Raw genomic sequence first — 18,419 nt, 5'->3', positions numbered from 1 at the left:
AAATTGTGGAATTTGGACAGACAAACAGCCGATATTTGGAGGTTGAGAGCAAATCAGAGGAGGCCACGTGTATGGTGGATATGAAGCCACGGCGACATCAACGCTGTACACACGTTGTGCGTAGGGCCCGCCCAAGTGGTTGAGTCGTCACGGCTCGCTAACCACATGCATCACACATAATAATCAGTGCATTTATTTATTTTCTTCGTCCCATCACTTAAGACACATTTTTATTTACTTTACAAATTTAACTTTATTTAAAATAAATAAAAAAATATCTACTATTAATTTGATATAAATATAAAATTTAAATATAAGTAGAAGGTATTATGGGCCGAAATAGAGCCCATTGCTATTGTACGGAATATGGGATCGTAAATGACCCACAATAGTTGAAATCAATACAATAAAGGCCCATTTATTAATTCTAATAATTTTTTAAATAATGGATTTATCTTTATAATATTTAAAAAAATAAAAATAAAATAATTTAAGGCATTTTGAATGTTATGCACGTTTCGTTTATACATTTTTTTTTAATTTATAATAAAAAATTAATATTTAAATAATACTTTAAACTATATATTTAATCTACTATAATAAAAAAATTATGAACGTTTTTGTTTAGTATTTTGTTTTAAAATATTTTTATATTAAGACTTTAAGTATAAATAATTTGTGTAATATAAAAAATAATACTTTTTCATTTAATTATTGAATTTAGTGAGAAATATATATATATATATTATATATATTGAAAATTATGGTAAAATTTTTTTTAATTATGTGAATAAATCTTATATAGTGCTAAATTTTAAAAATTTTTATTTTTTATTTTTACATAGACAACTATTTTACGCTCTAAAGTTTTTTAAAAAATTGTGTTTTCCTCATCCATTTTTAAAATATACATTAATTCTTTTTAGCTCGGAAATGAAAAAGTAATTATACAATTCAAAATATAAATATATTTGTAAATGAATCTAAATACTTTCCCGTCTCATAACAACTATATCATTTTCATTTTTACCTGTGCTAAAACAAAGATATTATTTTTTTACTTAGTAATTATACTATTGCTTAACATAATTAATACTTTTATAATTTTTAATATATTATACAAATATTATTATTTTTATATCACACAATGTAATAGAATATTTTGTAATTTTCATTATAAATAAATATAAAATTAATATTAAAAAATCAATGTGTAAAAGTAAATATTACTTTTCTTTGGAACGGAAGTATAATTAAATTACAAAACTTGAAATGTAATTTTAAATGGTAAAAGATGAGATTGATTAAAATGGAAAGAGTGAAGATTTTAAACGGAACGGAATGAAAGCCGTGATCTGATGTTTTTATAATTAAATAAAAGATGCCATCAAACATAACAGACCCACGCTTTCAATTGAAATTTGCATTAAAAACGTGTTTCCAAGAACAGTATCGTGAAAACGCGCTTTTGTCCTCGTAGAAATAAAATTGAAGTTATCAATTGACCTCACATCACATGAACGCAGTGCGCATCAACGATATTCTCTCTTTGTTCCATCTATCAACGATTGCTCGGAAGCTACGCAAACTCGCAGACCATATCGTATCTCTACTGCGGGGTATCTGCTGCATCTCGAGGCACCACTGTGCGCGCCGATGGCATCTGGATCGTCCGGTCGGACTACCAACTCGGCCTCCAAGGCCTTTGATTTCGCGTCCGATGATATTCTTTGCTCCTACGAGGATTACGGAGCTCGGGACGGGACTAGTGGGAACCATTCCGATCCTTCAATCGCAGCGAATTCGGGGAAGGTATTTTTTGTTTGTGTATATTTGTGTTTTTATTTTTGTGTAATTAGGGTTTTTGTTGGCCGGTGAGGGCTCCGAAGCTCCCTTCGTTTATCTGCTTAGGGTTTAGATTTGAACGGGCCGTGTGTTTTAAAATCTTAAGATTATGTTGTCGGTTGAAGATGTTGACTTGCGTGCGTTCGTGTGATCGATGCAGGGTTTTGGTTTTTACTGGATCGACTGAAAAGTATGTGTTTATGTAGAACTTGGGTTGCTACCATTTCTTGTTACCTTTCGATTCAATAATTTTTGTGAAAGTATGTAATGATATTAATCATTTTGTTGGTTACATAAGCTGATTTTGTCAATTTCTAAACTGAACTTGTAACTCGTTCTTGGGAACGAAACGTTCGTGTGGTAAGGATGCAATAAGGCAATGAATTAAGTGATGGAAAACTACACAGTAGGTTGGGGAAGTTGATAAGTTTTTTTCCAATGCATGGTCATGATTCAAATCTTATCTATCCTTACTCTGCTGGGCTGCGGTAGCTAAAAATGTTGCAAATAACAAATGATTGATATCAGCGGGTGAAGGAGAATCCATATTAAATTTTGATGAATTTCCTGCAGGTTGTTGCCACTGTTTGCTGCCTGTTGTCGATTAATTTTGTAGTGAAATTGCCTGACCTGTACCAAATTGACAAGCTAGAAATCTTGAGCTCACTAGCAGAAGTCAATTATTTTGTGTGTTAGTGCAAATTAAGAAGTATAGTCTTATGATAGAAATTAAATTTATGAGTGTTCAAGATAAACAGCATGAAATAAGTTGCCTTTTTTTCCTCAAAAATTCCTTCTAGGTTTGTTTTTCTTGTATTTCTGTTCTCACCTCTCCTTTACATTTATATTGCATATTGTGAGAAGGCTGCTTTAATTGAGCAGGAGTTCCACAAAAGCAGAATGGCAAGGGGATCTGTTTTTCCTGCTTCGTACAGTCCCCCGGAAGAGTCTTATAACCAAGATGTTATTTCCACTGTTGAAAGCACCATGAAGAAATACTCAGACAATATAATGCGCTTTCTTGAAGGAATTAGCTCACGGCTATCACAGTTGGAGCTATATTGTTATAATCTTGACAAATCTATTGGAGAAATGCGCTCTGATTTAGTTCGTGATCATGAAGGGTCAGAGGCTAAGCTCAAATATCTGGAAAAACATATGCAAGAGGTATTTACTTATAATATTGCATCTGTGGGCTCCTATATTTGTTAGAGCCCTCTCATTTTTCCATAAATCTTGCCGCAACTATCATATTCATTGTTTTGGAATGGATAATTTCATATTAAACGTGTCATGAATGGGTGGCTGGTATGCACTATATTCTTCCCCCAACTATGTTTTACATTTTCTGTTTTCTCATAACATTGTCCATATTGATGCCTATCAATTTGCAAACTGCTGTGTAGTTGTCTAAGTTTGGTTGTGGTTCATAAAATTCATGAATTTTATAGATTGCCTTGTGGGTTTGAGTTTAATCTTGGAACACTCTAGATGATAATCATCATGTATTCCACTTCATAGGCATATTTGTATTCTGATGCTAGCGGGTATAATAGCTTTGGTAAATTGCTATCGTTGTTTGGTAATAACAGAAAAATATGAAAAGAATTTTTATTGTACTTTCTTTTTTTCCCCATGGTTTATCACCCTTATCCTTCTAATAAATTACGACGTTTTCATTCTAATATATGCAGGTTCACAGGTCTGTGCAGATCTTGCGGGATAAGCAGGAACTTGCCGATACCCAAAAGGAGCTTGCGAAGCTTCAGCTTGCACACAAAGAATCCTCTTCAGCTGGCAATAATTCTCTACAGAACAAGGAGAACGCTTCACTGCCTGCTTCTGAATCCAAAGCAAGCGAGCATTCATCGGATTCTCACGACCAGCAATTGGCACTTGTGCCTCACCAAGCTGCTACTCAACCGACTCTCCCTGCCCAGCCAGTCGACCATCAGCAGTCTCCTATGCCACCTCCCTCGACTATGCCTCCACAAACACTGCCACCACCTGGGCATGCTTATTACCTACATCCAGCACAGACCAACCCCGTTGCAGCCCAATCCCAGCCATCTCAGGGTCAATATCAACCAGCAGCATCTCAGATTCAAGACCCATCTAGAATGGCCGCTCCGCAACTTCCGGCACAATCTCCAGTGAATCAAAACTCACATGTTCAGCCGATACCTTCATATCCGCCGCAGTGGCCCCACCAGCTACAGCAGCCTGGTCAACCGCCCCAGCAGGCAGTTATGCAGCCGCAGATCAGGGGATCGTCCCAAGTGGTCTACTCCAACTATCTCCCCAGTCAGTCGAACCAGCCCTCTGCAGAAATGGCTCCCAACAGTATGCCTATGCAGGTGCCATTCGGGGGAGCCTCACAAACAGTTCCTGCAGGATCCGAGCCTCCAGCTTATGGCTTTGTTGCTTCCGGAAGACCGCCTCAACCACAGCTTCCATCTCAGCACGTCAAACCTGGCTACAACCCTACTCAACCAGGCGATGGCTATGTCCACAGCGGGCCGCATCCAGCTCTACCCCCGGGAAATGCTTACATGATGTACGACGGGGAAGGAGGCAGGATGCATCATCCTCCTCCCCCTCAGTCACATTACCAACAGAACACTTATCCTCTGAATAACATCCAGCTGCAGAACCCGCAGCGAATGCCTAATAATCCTAACATTGCTGTGTCTCACTCTATGCGCAGCCACCCCTACAATGAGCTGATCGAGAAGCTGGTGAGCATGGGTTACCGAGGCGACCATGTTGTGGGAATCATTCAGAGGCTGGAGGAGAGCGGGCAACCCATCGACTTCAACTCGGTGCTGGACAGGCTCAATGGACACTCGCAGCCTTCCGGTGGCCCCCAGAGAGGATGGTCTGGTTAGTGTTTAAATATTTTACCCATTCGTGGTTTACGTCTTCTACTATGAGTTTCCATGTTTTCCTTTACCTGCTTGGTTGGTTGGCGGTGCGCGTCGATGGGATGGGAGGGAATAAATAATGAAAGAAGGTTTGAGGCATGTGTGTATGGAAAAATGCTACTGCTACTGCTAGAAGGATAAAGAGATGCTCGTTTTTAGATCTGTATTCTCTTTTCCTTCCTTCCTGTTCTAGTTTGTGTTTTGTTCTTACGTTGTAATGCAGCTGCAAATCGTCCTCTTATCTGTTTCTTGGATATTGATGATCTTTTGCCTTACTTTTACGATGGAATCACCTCTTTAATTTATATATATTACTGCTGTCGTGTTAACATATATTATGAACTGTTAGTTTATACTCACTCGCCTTGGAAGAACTGAACTATATGTTAATTTTATGTTTATTGGTGAATGAGTTACACTTGCACAATCAGTTTTTATGTAGTATATGTTGGTATTTTCATTATAGACCCGGCCGGACCGGACCGGACCAGACCGGACCGGACCGGACCAGGAATTTATATTTATCTGTCTCTCTCTCTCTTAGCTTTAGGCATAGCTAAAATGAAATTAGCTCTATTTTCATAAGTAATGTTTAATATTTATGGATTTTACGTCCCGTCTATGAATTAAAGGGCGTGTTTGATTTTTATTTTATTTTATTTTCAAAGTCAAGATTCTAATTTCAAATTAAAATCAAATAACAATAGAAAAATAACGACATGATTATAACAACCTTGTATAGCAAAATACCGGTATGAAATTGATACTTGATAAATTGATGCTTTGATATAAAAAAAATAAAACAAAAATAAAATAATAAACGTAGTAAAATGCATATTTTAAATGCCTGGTATTAATGACGTGAATTTGTTGACGATAGTATCAACGGTTGATTGAACATGGTCGGTGAGGTCTACCCATTTTAACCCACGAGCTTCGATCGGAGGATCGTGTCTCTGTCGAAATCAAAATCCGAAGACATAATAATATCCAATTCAATGCACAACCGGGAATAATCTTCAATCCCGAACATCGTTTTCAATTGTGGATGAATTTTGTGAGAATTTTCTTGACGTAAATCGCCAGCTGCTATGGCGTCGGGGGCAGGGCAGGCCACTGATACGCCCTCCGGGTTCGATTTCGGGTCCGACAACATTTTTTGCTCCTACGAGGATCGCGACAATCCGGATGGCTGTAGTGGACTCCATCCCGAACCTTCCTCCGGTTCTAATTCCCCCAAGGTATGCCATTTGATTCTGTGTTTTACCTTCGACGTTTGTTAATTCAGAATTTTCTTTTACTGCTGCAGCTGTTCTCTTTGTTCTTAGTTTTCGTCTTGTTGCATGATGTTTAATAGAAACTGTTTCATACAATTACTCGTTTCTTTTGGTGCTAGAATCACAAAAATAGGTAAATTTGTTGGTGTTTTTGGTGTTGAATATTTCAGTTATTCGAAGTTCATTTCTGCAAGTTATCATGGATTGATCTTTGTTGGGTGAAAAATGTAATCAATCTCGAACAACTCTTACCTAGTAGGAGATCATATAGAGCATGATAAATGTGCTGCTGTGTCAAGGTGGTCACGACAAGCTTTGGTTGTAATTACTAGCTAAGATCTTTAGGTTCCTTCCTTTTAGGTTTGTGCAACCAACTATCTACTCATTGGTGAAGTTGAGGCCATTGAGAAAAAGGAGGTTGTAATACAAAGCTTGTAATTGTTACTTGTTAACTATATTGTACACCATCTGAATCTCTAGTTATCAGCCAGTGGGCAGAAATGAACATGTTGAATTAAAAAATAGGAGTGTTTTTAAGTGTACGTTGTGGGAATTCACATAATCTTTCTTGGAATTTATCCATTGGACATGAAATTGAAGACAAATTAACAGTAATCTAGAAACCTCAATCAAAGTTTGTCTAAGTGTATTTGATCGTACAGTCTGCAATATAACGAAGACATGATTGCTAGGAAAGAAGAGACATATTTTGTCGGAACAATTGTATTTCATAAGTTTAGTTTGTTGCAAAGTATAACATTGTGTCGTTTTTTTCTAGTTTAGTCTTTTTTGTGCTGCTTTCCTTTGACTATGTGGTCTATTCTATAGTGATTGGACATTGTGATATCCACTCTACATTGAGCAGGACTTTAACAAAAACCGAATGGCAAGGTCATCCGCATATCCGGCAGCAGCTTATAGTCCATTGGAAGAGTCTTCAGGTAATCGAGTTGTTGCCTCTACCATTGAAAATACAATGAAGAAGTACACAGACAGTGTCATGCGTTTTCTTGAGGGCATCAGCTTGCGGCTATCACAATTGGAACTATATTGTTATAATCTCGACAAATCTATTGGTGAAATGCGTTCTGACTTGGTTTCTGTTCATGCAAAGTCTGAGTCAAAGCTCAAATTGCTGGAAATACATATTGAAGAGGTCCATCTCTAAACTGGTTTAAAGTGTTTGTTTGTTTTTTTTTTTTTTGAATGTGAGATAAGATAGTATGATGGATGGTAGGATGTGTTGAATAATGTAAATGAGAGATAAAAAAAGCATAGTATCAATTAGTATTGATATGTTTGTTTAATAACTTTGATTCTCAACAATGTTGTCAGATATGCACTTGGTCTTATTGAAGGTGCTTAGCTTTTATCTTTTTGTTATTAAAAAAAAAAAAAAAACCATTAAAAGACCTCTGTAGAAAAAGTTATGTGTATCTGTTCTCTGAATAGAAGTTAAAACATGATGATGGCAGTAGCACATAAGGCAGCTGTATGTTGTAGTTACTCTTCTTTCATTTGTTCCTTCTTTGTCTAACCTTGTGGAACTTTGTGCCATAGCTTGATATTTGACGGACCTTTTGTTTTTGTTCTGTTTTCTGTGGGCACTCTGATATAGCATCTGATCGGCAACATTTTCTGATTTGTAAACTGTTGTGACACGGTCTTGTGGTAATGTCGCATTCCTAGATCTTGTCTTAATTGTTTCAGCATTGAAAAAGGCTTTCTATGTAGCATGAGTTTCCTGATTATTTCTCAGAGCCTTCCAGCAATTATCTTTGATATAATATGTTCTTTGACATGAGATGATTAGAATTAGCTTGGAATTTGGCTGGACTCACTATTTTTTATTTTTCTGTCTATTGTCATCCTCTACTTGATAATCGGTGCTGCTTTAGTGCTGGTGGAATTTTTATATATTTGCAATACATTTCAAGGTTTACCTTGCAGCTGCTAAATGATTGTCCCGATATATTAATCACATCCAATGCTTGGTTAAAAGGGCTTCTGTGGTGATTTTTCTAAATCTTGTGATATCTATTGTTTCTACTCTTATAATATGGACATCATTATGGAGTTTTTCCAAAAAAAAATTTTTGATAGATTTGTGCTAGGCCGCACACCATAAGACCCAAGACTTCTTTGGCATTGTGCTTCACTTGCAGTTAGTTAACAGCTATAGCTCAGCAAACATTATAAATTAAATGTGTCGAGAGATAAGTCATGACATGAGAAGGATGGAGTTGTTTCTCGGCAAGAAAAGCTTTTTAGGCTTGGCTAGAAACCGATTGCTTTGTTAAAGACACATCCATAACAGAGCTCATGCTTTGGTTTTTGTGATTTGAATTTGCCTTTGCCTGTTGTGATCACATTCTTAATATGATCCCTTGATACCTAATCGAATTTATTGCGCCATACTGCTGAATCCAAGCACAGCTAATAAAATTCTTTCCCCCTTTCTTTCATTTCCAAATGTAGGTTCATCGGTCTATCCAGATCCTAAGAGACAAGCAGGAACTAGCCGACACTCAGAAGGAACTATCAAAACTTCACCTTGCTCAGAAAGAATCCTCTTCCACCGGAAATTCTCAACAGAGTGATGATCGAGATAGAGCTGCTACGCCAACGTCCGAACGCAGAGACAGCAATAACTCCTCCGATTCCCACAATCAGCAGCTGGCACTCATTGTATCCCATCATGTGTCCCCTCAGCCTTCTCGCCACACCCAACCACAGCAGCCGCTCGACCACCACCAGCAACCTCATCTGGCATCCCTCCCACCATCAATGCCTGCATATTACTTAACCACACCTCAAATGATGAACACCGGAGGAGGCGTAACTCAACCATCCCAGCCTCAATACCTTAAACCGCTGCCTCATGTCCAAGACCACTCCAGAATGCCAGCGCCATCTGTGCATTATCATGTAAACCCGAGCTCACATCCGCAGCCTGTGTCTGCATTTCTGCCACAGTGGTCTCAGCAACCGCCCCAACAGCCTGTTATGCAGCCAAAGATCAGAAACCCTTCCCAAGTGGTTTGCTCTGGCTACATGACGAACCAGTCGAACCCCCCCACACCAGAAACGGCTTCAAATACCATGCCTGTTCAAGTACCATTTCCCGGGCCACCCCAGCCTGGCTTCACCAGTCATGAGGCAACCTCTCACGGGTATGGTGCTGGAGGTCGGCCGATACAGCAACAGCCTTCAATGCAGCACATCAAGACTGCATTTTCCACTGCCCAACCCCAACCCGGGAACAGCTACTCACATAGTGGACCTCGCCCGGCTCTTCACTCAGGAAACACATATCTGATCTATGAAGGTGAAGGAGGACGGCCCCCTCACCACCCTCCGGCACAGGTTCATTTCCAGCAAAGTAATTTCCCATCGAATGCAGTCCAGCCCCAGAGACCACAGCAGGTGTCGAATATGGTAGCTCCTCACATGGCGCGGAGCCATCCTTACAGCGAATTGATTGAGAAGCTGGCAGGGATGGGCTACAGGAGCGATCATGTTATCAACATAATTCAGAGGCTCGAGGAGAGTGGTCAGGCGATCGATTTCAATGCTGTCCTCGACCGGTTGAATGCACACTCTGCTGAAGGATCTCAGAGGGGATGGTCCGGGTAAAACTAACTTCATCTATTTTACCTGATTACTCCTGCTTCCATAGCTAACACTTTGTAGTGAATACGGAATAAATCGAGCATACCCAATTTTGGTGAATGCCGGCCCGGGATGGAGAGATGCTTTTATACACACTCTTCTTCCCAATGTAGTCGCCGCTGCTCAGGCGACGGCGACATACTTGGCTCCATGACTGGTAATGGTTTCTTTTCTTCTTCTTCTTCCCTAACAGCAGCCGTAGTTCATACATTTTTATGTCGTTTTGTTCATCTTTGGTGCTCTTGATCGTATAGATTTGTCCATTTATGGAGTATATAGTCTCTGGTTTTCTGAATTCAAATTGGATAAGATTTTGATGTTAGAAAACAGCATAAAAATGTATGTATATGCTAGAGAACCTCTTTTGTTGAACATTTATCTCCATGTGTTGATCAATTTTGTTTGTATGCATGTATTATTAAGAAAAAAATTAAATGACAATGGAATTAAAATATAGTACTACAACAATAATAAGTTATGTATATTATGCTACGTTTTCTTAAAATTTGTGCCTATCTGTCACTAAAGAAGTATTTGTCCTTGATTAGTCAAAATTAAGTAAACAGTTGCCCAAAGTGTCTTTTGCTTAGGTGAGCAGTTTTGTGTGTTTCCTGTATTTCTTAAGTTTTTAAATAAAAAATAATGATTGTATATGATATTTTGAATTGTTTCATATAGAATTACTATATTGTGTATTGCATAGAATTCAAGTAATTTTATTTTTGGAACTATACTACAAATTATTTGTGCAATAATATTTTTTCGGTTTGGATATATTAACTTTGATCTTGTGTTTATGTTTTGATATATTTTTTTTATTTAAAAAAAACAGTGATTATATTATCTATTTTTATAAAGAATATTTACAATAAAACATTTATTATCAATTAATTGTTTTATTTGTTTATTGGTATATTTCAGTATGGGGAATGATCTGGAATTTCGTCTGAGGATTGAAGAATGATTGTGTGTGCAAATTGCAATTGCCCATACTCCCATGTCATCCTTTTCTTATGCCCCAAATACACGCTATTGTGTTCACTAATAAATAAATAAATAGAAGTTGATTTTTATCCAAAATAAAGTTGTAATAATAATAATAATAATCCCAACCAAATTAAAATGTAAAAATCAAATCAATATCTGCTTTTATTAAAAAAAAAATAAAATCATTTAAATTATTATTTCACTTAAAAAAATCATTTAAACAGACCCTAAATAACTCAAATTATTTCACTTCAATTCATGTTACTTGTTCTTGCTTGCTAAATCTAGTTTGTATAGTATAAATTATCTTTTCAGTGTACTAAAAAAATTATGGTTACAGTTATAATTGTAGTTATCATTATTAAAAACTATTATAGTAAAGGAATTAATTATTTTATAGCAGAGGCAGTATTCCAAATTAGGAGTACCTTGTGAAAATAATATTTAAACCAATGAAGTTATTTTAGATATTTTCAATAATAACGTCAAAACACTAATAAAAACAAACTTAATACTACTTTCATAATTACTTATGTAACAGCCTTTTATATCAATTAACACACGCTTTTAACCTTTAAAGAAGCAATTGTAATGATTACATATAACATTTTTTTGAGAAATGTAAATTAAAATAAATAAGATAAGAAAAAAAAACTTAAATAAACTACTTTTAATAAATAAAATTTTGAGGTAGTGTGATTATATTTTATTGTCCAAAAGGGTGCAAAAGTAAACACTTCGAATTAAATAATTTTCCCGGTCTGGAAAATGGCAAAGTTGACTGACAATACAGGCAGTGCAAACGCAATAGCACAGGGTACAACAAGATGAAGCGCAGGGTGCAACACGTCACTTCAACACCGCGTAGATTGTAAAACGACGTCGTCGTCGTTTGAAATTTTCAATTTCTTAATCACCTCGCCATCGTCTTTTTCGTTCCGTTCGTCTTCCCGACCCGACCAAATCTGTATCTCTACTCCACAAAACTGAACTCCCATTCTGCGAAATCTAAGCCCAAATTCCATAGCCAGACCCCGGAGAAACCCCCCCACCCACTGAATTTTCAGATCTCTTTGTGGCGCCGGATGCCACGATGAATCAGCGGCCGCCACGACCGGAGCAAGACGACGGGGTTTACAATGTTATTCCAATCCACAACCTCCTCGCTGACCACCCATCGCTCCGCTTTCCGGAGGTCCGGGCGGCGGCAGCCGCGCTCCGGACGGTCGGTGACCTCCGCCTGCCGCCGTTCCAGCCGTGGAAGCAGCACTACGACCTCCTCGACTGGCTTGCGCTCTTCTTCGGTTTCCAGGCGTCAAACGTGAGCAACCAGAGGGAGCATCTGGTGCTCCATCTCGCCAATGCTCAGATGCGCCTCACTCCTCCTCCGGACAACATCGATGTTCTGGAGCCGTCCGTCCTCCGCCGCTTCCGGCGACGTCTTTTGAGGAACTACTCCGATTGGTGTTCCTACCTTAACGTCAAGTCCAATGTTTGGCTCTCGGACTCGCACTCCCGGCACTCCTCCTCCGATCACCGGCGGGAGCTTCTGTACGTGTCTCTGTATCTGCTGATTTGGGGTGAGTCCGCTAACTTACGCTTCATGCCGGAATGCATTTGTTACATATTTCATAATATGGCGATGGAGTTGAATAGGATTTTGGAAGATTACATTGATGAGAACACTGGTAGACCCTTTTTGCCGTCCATTTCTGGGGAGAATGCTTTTCTTGATAAGATTGTGAAGCCAATTTATGATACAATTAAAGAAGAGGTGGATAACAGTAGAAATGGAACGGCCCCTCATTCTGCCTGGCGGAACTATGATGATTTGAATGAGTATTTTTGGAGTAAGAGGTGTTTTGAGAAGATGAAATGGCCAATAGATGTTGGGAGTAATTTTTTTGTGACGGGAAACAAGGGGAAGAAGGTGGGGAAGACAGGGTTTGTGGAGCGGAGGTCTTTCTGGAATTTATTTAGAAGCTTTGATAAGATGTGGATCATGCTGATTTTGTTTCTCCAGGCGGCGATTATTGTGGCTTGGGAGGACAAGCAATATCCATGGCAGGCGTTGAGGAGTAGGAGGGTGCAAGTTAAGTGTTTGTCGGTTCTGCTCACTTGGAGCGCCCTGCGGTTACTGCAGTCTTTGTTGGATATGGGAATGCAGTACAGTTTGGTGTCAAGGGAGACCAAGTCTTCGGGAGTGAGGATGATTCTGAAAACCATAGTTGCAGCTGCCTGGATTCTGGTGTTTGGGGTGTTCTATGGTAGAATATGGCAGCAGAGGAATCGGGATAGGAGATGGTCGAATGCTGTGGATAGAAAAGTGGTGGAGTTTCTTGAAGTTGTGGTGGCCTTTCTTATTCCAGAGCTGTTAGCTGTGGCACTATTTCTTCTTCCATGGATTAGGAATTTTTTGGAGAAGAGAAATTGGAAGATAGTATATTTGTTCTCGTGGTGGTTTCAGAGCCGGATTTTTGTGGGTCGGGGGCTTAGGGAAGGACTTTTTGACAATATTAAGTATTCCCTTTTCTGGATTGCAGTGCTTGGGACAAAGTTTATGTTTAGCTACTTTATGCAGATTAAGCCTATGATTCGTCCAACCAGGACATTGCTGAATCTGAAAAATGTTACTTATGAATGGCATGAGATTTTTCATAGAAGTAATCGCTTTGCAGTGGGGCTGATATGGCTTCCTGTCATATTGGTTTACCTATCCGATCTGCAGATCTGGTATGCTATTTACTCGTCATTTGTTGGGGCTGCAGTTGGGTTGTTTGATCACTTGGGTGAAATACGTGACATGCCGCAATTGAGGTTGAGATTTCAGTTCTTTGCCAGTGCTATTCAGTTTAATCTCATGCCTGAGGAGCAGTTGTTGAATTATGGTGGATCATTTAAGAGCAAGATCACGGATTTCATTCACAGGTTGAAGCTGAGATATGGACTGGGTCGGCCCTTTAAAAAACTTGAATCCAACCAGGTGGAGGCCTACAAATTTGCGTTGATATGGAATGAAATTATTAATATATTTAGAGAAGAAGACATAGTCAGTGATCGTGAGGTTGAACTTTTGGAGCTCCCTCAAAATGACCGAAGAGATCCTAAGAGTAACTGGGAAATTCGGGTGATTCAGTGGCCGTGTTTGCTCCTCTGCAACGAGCTTCTGCTTGCTCTCAGTCAGGCAAAAGAGTTGGTGGATGCTCCTGACAAGTGGCTTTGGCACAAGATCTGCAAGAATGAGTACAGGCGGTGTGCTATTGTCGAAGCATACGATAGTTTAAAGCACTTTCTACTTGCAATTGTCAGATATGATAGGGAGGAGCGGTCCATAATCCGAACCTTTTTCCAAGAGATTGATCAGTGGATTCAGCTGGAGAAATTTACAAAAACCTATGATATGAATGCACTTCCGAAAATACATCAAAAGTTGGTCCATCTTCTTGCTCTTGTCCTCAGTCCAGATAAAAATGTTGATAAGGTGGTGAATGCTCTACAGGCCCTTTATGAGGCTGCCATTAGAGATTTCCTGAAAGAGAAGAGAAACAATAGCCAATTGAAGGAGGATGGCCTGGCTCCTGCTGCTTCTGGTGAAGGATTGCTTTTCCATAATACAGTTGAGTTGCCTGATGCAAATAATGGGACTTTCTATCGTCGTGTTCGGCGGTTGCATACCATCCTCACTTCTCGAGACGCTATGCAAAAGGTTCCTGAAAATATCGAGGCTAGACGCCGGATTGCCTTCTTCAGCAACTCCTTGTTCATGAATATGCCTCATGCTCCTCTTGTGGAGAAAATGATGGCCTTCAGTGTTTTGACACCATACTATAGTGAAGAGGTACTTTACAGCAAGGAACAACTTCGAACTGAGAACGAAGATGGGATTTCAACTCTTTACTACTTGCAAACCATCTATGCAAGTGACTGGAAAAACTTCTTGGAGAGGATGCGTCGAGAAGGGATGAAGAGTGAAAGGGAACTGTGGGGGCCTAGTAGACTGAGAGATCTTCGACTGTGGGCATCATACAGAGGCCAGACACTTGCGCGAACGGTAAGAGGGATGATGTACTATTACCGTGCTCTTGAGATGCTTACTTTTCTGGATTCTGCTTCTGAGATGGATATGAGAGAGGGATCTCAGCAACCAATCTCCACGAGGCATAATGATGAGGTGGATGATCTGAGGTCAGAAAAATCTCATTCCTCAAGAAGTTTGAGCAGAGCAAATAGTTCAGTCAGTGTTCTTTTCAAAGGTCATGAGCGTGGAACAGCTTTGATGAAATTTACTTATGTAGTAGCATGCCAGATTTATGGTTCTCAAAAGGCCAAGAAAGATCCTCGTGCCGAGGAGATACTTCAGTTGATGAAAAATAATGAAGCGCTTAGAGTTGCCTATGTTGATGAGGTGTCGTCCGGAAGGGATGAGATACAGTATTACTCTGTCCTGGTGAAGTATGATCAGAAGTTGGAGAGGGAAGTTGAGATTTACCGTGTAAAGTTGCCCGGCCCTGTTAAGCTTGGAGAGGGAAAACCAGAAAATCAGAATCATGCTCTTATATTCACTCGTGGGGATGCAGTTCAGACCATTGACATGAACCAAGATAACTATTTTGAAGAAGCTCTAAAGATGCGGAATCTTCTGCAGGAATTTAAACAATACTATGGTATCAGGAAACCTACCATTCTGGGAGTTCGGGAGCACGTTTTTACTGGTTCTGTGTCATCACTTGCTTGGTTCATGTCTGCACAGGAGATGAGTTTTGTCACTTTGGGGCAGCGTGTTTTAGCTAATCCATTAAAAATTCGGATGCATTATGGGCACCCTGATGTGTTTGACAGGTTTTGGTTTCTATCCAGGGGAGGTTTAAGCAAGGCTTCACGTGTGATCAATATCAGCGAGGATATTTTTGCTGGATTCAATTGCACATTGAGGGGTGGAAATGTTACCCATCATGAATACATCCAAGTGGGAAAAGGAAGGGATGTGGGGCTGAATCAAATTTCGATGTTTGAAGCAAAAGTAGCGAGTGGAAATGGCGAGCAAACACTGAGCCGTGATGTTTATAGGTTGGGTCACAGGCTTGACTTCTTCCGGATGCTCTCATTCTTCTATACCACGGTGGGATTCTTCTTAAATACCATGATGATTCTGCTCACCGTGTATGCATTTTTATGGGGCCGGCTGTACCTGGCATTAAGTGGCGTTGAAGGCTCTGCCTTATCGGATACAAGTAACAATAGAGCTCTTGCTACAATATTGAACCAGCAGTTCATCATCCAACTCGGTCTCTTTACAGCCTTACCTATGATTGTACAACTTTCCCTCGAGCATGGTTTTCTGAATGCCATTTGGGACTTTATAACAATGATGCTCCAACTTTCTTCCGTATTCTATACCTTCTCCATGGGGACCCGTGGCCATTACTTTGGCCGAACTATTCTGCATGGTGGTGCGAAATACCGTGCTACAGGCCGCGGTTTTGTTGTGCAGCACAAGAGTTTTGCTGAGAACTATAGACTATATGCTCGCAGTCATTTTGTGAAGGCTATTGAACTTGGATTGATACTCACCGTATATGCTTCCTACAGTGCCGTAGCTAAAGGAACTTTGGTGTACATAGCATTGACCATTTTCAGTTGGTTTTTAGTAGTATCCTGGATTTTGGGGCCTTTTGTGTTTAATCCTTTGGGCTTTGATTGGTTAAAGACTGTGTATGATTTTGATGAGTTCATGAACTGGATTTGGTACAGGGGTGGTGTGTTTGCGAAATCCGAACAGAGCTGGGAAAAGTGGTGGTATGAGGAGCAAGATCATTTGAGGACAACAGGACTTTGGGGAAAGATTATGGAAATCATTTTGGACCTCCGGTTCTTCTTTTTCCAGTATGGCATTGTGTATCAATTAGGCATTGCTGCTGGGAAAAAGAACATTCTGGTTTACTTGCTATCATGGACTTACGTGGTTGTGGCCCTTGGACTTTACTCACTAATAGCATATGCTCGTAATAAATATGCTGCGAAGGAACACATATACTATCGTTTTGTTCAGTTCCTTGTCATTATTCTTGGTGTAGTCGTTATAATTTCGTTGCTCAAGTTTACGGCATTTGAATTTGTGGATATCTTCACCAGTTTATTGGCGTTTCTTCCGACTGGGTGGGGGTTGTTGTCTATCGCTCAGGTTCTTAGGCCCTTTTGGGAGAGGACACGGATTTGGAAGACTGTTGTGTCTTTAGCTCGCCTTTATGACATAATGTTCGGAGTTATTGTCTTGGTCCCTGTTGCTCTTCTATCATGGCTTCCCGGGTTCCAAAACATGCAGACAAGGATTCTTTTCAACGAAGCTTTCAGTAGGGGCTTACACATATCACAGATTGTCTCTGGGAAGAAACCAAAGGTCGAAACGTAATCTAAGGTAAATTATCAGTCTGATCATACCATTTTTAGATCTTGAGGCATTTCATATAAGTTGCTCATAATGCTTGACTTGAATACATCTTCGTTTCACAAATGAATAGTTTGGAAAAATTGTCTTGTCATTTCTGGTATATTGTATTGTGCATTTTGGTATTGCATATTTTACATGTGTTATAAAATTGCATATTTCAATCACCCCATATGATCCTCCTGAGGTTTCCCTTTTCTTGAAATTTAAACACTGAATCTTTGTGAACCATAGTCAGGCTTCACATAGCCTCAAATGTATTGCTGCTTCATTGCACAATCCTGAGTTCACTGGTCCAATGTTCCCTAAAGAACAAAGTAATTTGATGTGTCCGGTATTATAGTACGTAGTCACTTAAGGTTTTCTTCTTCTTTTATTTTTCTATATGCCCAACTTCATGATGGACGGACGAGCGTATTAGTACTCTCTGCGGGGTGTATGCTGTTTATTTCTTTCAATTATATACATTGTGAATGAATTTTTTCGTGGCAAAGATAGGAATTTTAAGTAGTTCTATCTATCCTCGTTGTGTTGGTGCTGCCTCAGTTTGTTTGTCCCAAATATTCATTTAGCCTCGGGACAATGGATTCCATTTTCTGGTTCTTATCATTTTTGCACCATCAGCTTTTGGATGAATCTGAATACAACCCTTTTGTTGAACTTCCTAAATTGCAGCAAGTGCTTCTTGTTTACAAATTTCGATGGTTCTATTTATGTGTTTCTGGTGTGTTCTTGTTAATATCCTCCAGCCATTAAAGTAAAGTAATTATCTGAATGCATTTGCTCGTGGTTGCAGGTCTGAGTCGGAGTATTCGGTTTGGTTTGGTTCGATTCTTGATTCGGAGCAGAGTTTGGGGTTATTTTCCTGTGTTGTCGTTTATATAGGGGCTGCCATTGTTTGGGATGCTGCATTTTACGTCGTGTAATTAATTACAATCAAGTCGACTTGGGGCTTACATTACACATTGCTGCTGGTGCCCTTTTTGCTCAGATTAGTGATTCACAGTGTTGGGAAGTATATGGTTTTGTAAGCAACAGTGTTAAGAGTGTAATTTTAGTGAGAAGAACGTATATTGTACCAACTACTTTTGTTTGCTTCCATTGTATTAATTAATTAATATTTTCATTCATTCCCTATTTATTCATTTACTTGGTCATTCTTGTGGTGTTTAAAAGTTAACCATAAAATTGTATTGTTTCCAAAGTAGATGCACAGTTGCACACATTGCTAAATACTTCACAATTGTAATGTAAACAAAACAAAAGGGA

At 39.3% G+C, this 18,419-nt stretch overlaps 3 protein-coding genes and 1 non-coding gene across 10 annotated transcripts; all 4 read left to right on the top strand.

Annotated features, from left to right (window-relative positions):
• The first annotated feature begins 1,498 nt into the window (after positions 1–1,498).
• On the top strand, positions 1,499–5,773 carry LOC127254160 (actin cytoskeleton-regulatory complex protein pan1-like). Of its 3 annotated transcripts, XM_051279094.1 has the most exons (5): positions 1,499–1,812; positions 2,710–3,012; positions 3,540–4,402; positions 4,553–4,728; positions 5,650–5,773. In XM_051279094.1, exons 1-5 carry the CDS (start codon positions 1,657–1,659, stop codon positions 5,664–5,666), a joined length of 1,515 nt encoding a protein of 504 aa, XP_051135051.1. In that variant the 5' UTR covers positions 1,499–1,656; the 3' UTR covers positions 5,667–5,773. The 3 variants fall into 3 exon arrangements, with proteins under 3 accessions (XP_051135051.1, XP_051135050.1, XP_051135049.1); XM_051279093.1 differs by having other exon boundaries at positions 2,728–3,012; positions 3,540–4,728; XM_051279092.1 differs by having other exon boundaries at positions 3,540–4,728.
• A 76-nt stretch (positions 5,774–5,849) lies between these two features.
• Positions 5,850–10,861, top strand: LOC127254161 (uncharacterized). 5 transcript variants are annotated; one of them, XR_007839419.1, is made up of 4 exons: positions 5,850–6,010; positions 6,912–7,202; positions 8,525–9,875; positions 10,640–10,861. XR_007839419.1 is itself a non-coding variant. In XM_051279098.1 (4 exons), the coding sequence occupies exons 1-4, from the start codon at positions 5,958–5,960 to the stop codon at positions 9,680–9,682; spliced, it is 1,329 nt and encodes a 442-aa protein (XP_051135055.1). In that variant the 5' UTR covers positions 5,850–5,957; the 3' UTR covers positions 9,683–10,170. The 5 variants fall into 5 exon arrangements, 4 of the variants coding, with proteins under 4 accessions (XP_051135055.1, XP_051135056.1, XP_051135053.1 ...); XM_051279098.1 differs by lacking the exon at positions 10,640–10,861 and having other exon boundaries at positions 6,912–6,987; positions 7,161–7,202; positions 8,525–10,170; XM_051279099.1 differs by lacking the exon at positions 10,640–10,861 and having other exon boundaries at positions 6,912–6,987; positions 8,525–10,170.
• Positions 10,862–11,401: 540 nt separating this feature from the next.
• Positions 11,402–18,289, top strand: LOC127254154 (callose synthase 12). The gene is made up of 2 exons (XM_051279073.1): positions 11,402–17,120; positions 17,947–18,289. Exon 1 carries the CDS (start codon positions 11,799–11,801, stop codon positions 17,112–17,114), a length of 5,316 nt encoding a protein of 1,771 aa, XP_051135030.1. The 5' UTR covers positions 11,402–11,798; the 3' UTR covers positions 17,115–17,120; positions 17,947–18,289.
• On the top strand, positions 14,755–14,835 carry LOC127255053 (small nucleolar RNA J33). The gene has a single exon (XR_007839554.1). It is a non-coding gene; the product is annotated as a small nucleolar RNA J33 (small nucleolar RNA).
• Positions 18,290–18,419: the final 130 nt, after the last annotated feature.

Source organism: Andrographis paniculata, unplaced genomic scaffold (assembly GCF_009805555.1).
Source record: "Andrographis paniculata isolate CXL003 unplaced genomic scaffold, ASM980555v1 Contig52END, whole genome shotgun sequence".
NCBI lineage: Eukaryota > Viridiplantae > Streptophyta > Magnoliopsida > Lamiales > Acanthaceae > Andrographis > Andrographis paniculata.
This window is presented reverse-complemented; position numbering and strand designations above follow the sequence as displayed.

Coding starts and splice junctions, on each gene's coding strand:
- LOC127254161 (XM_051279096.1), top strand. CDS start 5,861: ATGGCGTCGGGGGCAGGGCAGGCCACTGATACGCCCTCCGGGTTCGAT. Junction 6,011..6,911: donor CCGGTTCTAATTCCCCCAAG/GTATGCCATTTG, acceptor TACATTGAGCAG/GACTTTAACAAAAACCGAAT. Junction 7,203..8,524: donor TGGAAATACATATTGAAGAG/GTCCATCTCTAA, acceptor TTCCAAATGTAG/GTTCATCGGTCTATCCAGAT.
- LOC127254154 (XM_051279073.1), top strand. CDS start 11,799: ATGAATCAGCGGCCGCCACGACCGGAGCAAGACGACGGGGTTTACAAT.
- LOC127254160 (XM_051279092.1), top strand. CDS start 1,657: ATGGCATCTGGATCGTCCGGTCGGACTACCAACTCGGCCTCCAAGGCC. Junction 1,813..2,709: donor TCGCAGCGAATTCGGGGAAG/GTATTTTTTGTT, acceptor TATTGTGAGAAG/GCTGCTTTAATTGAGCAGGA. Junction 3,013..3,539: donor TGGAAAAACATATGCAAGAG/GTATTTACTTAT, acceptor TAATATATGCAG/GTTCACAGGTCTGTGCAGAT.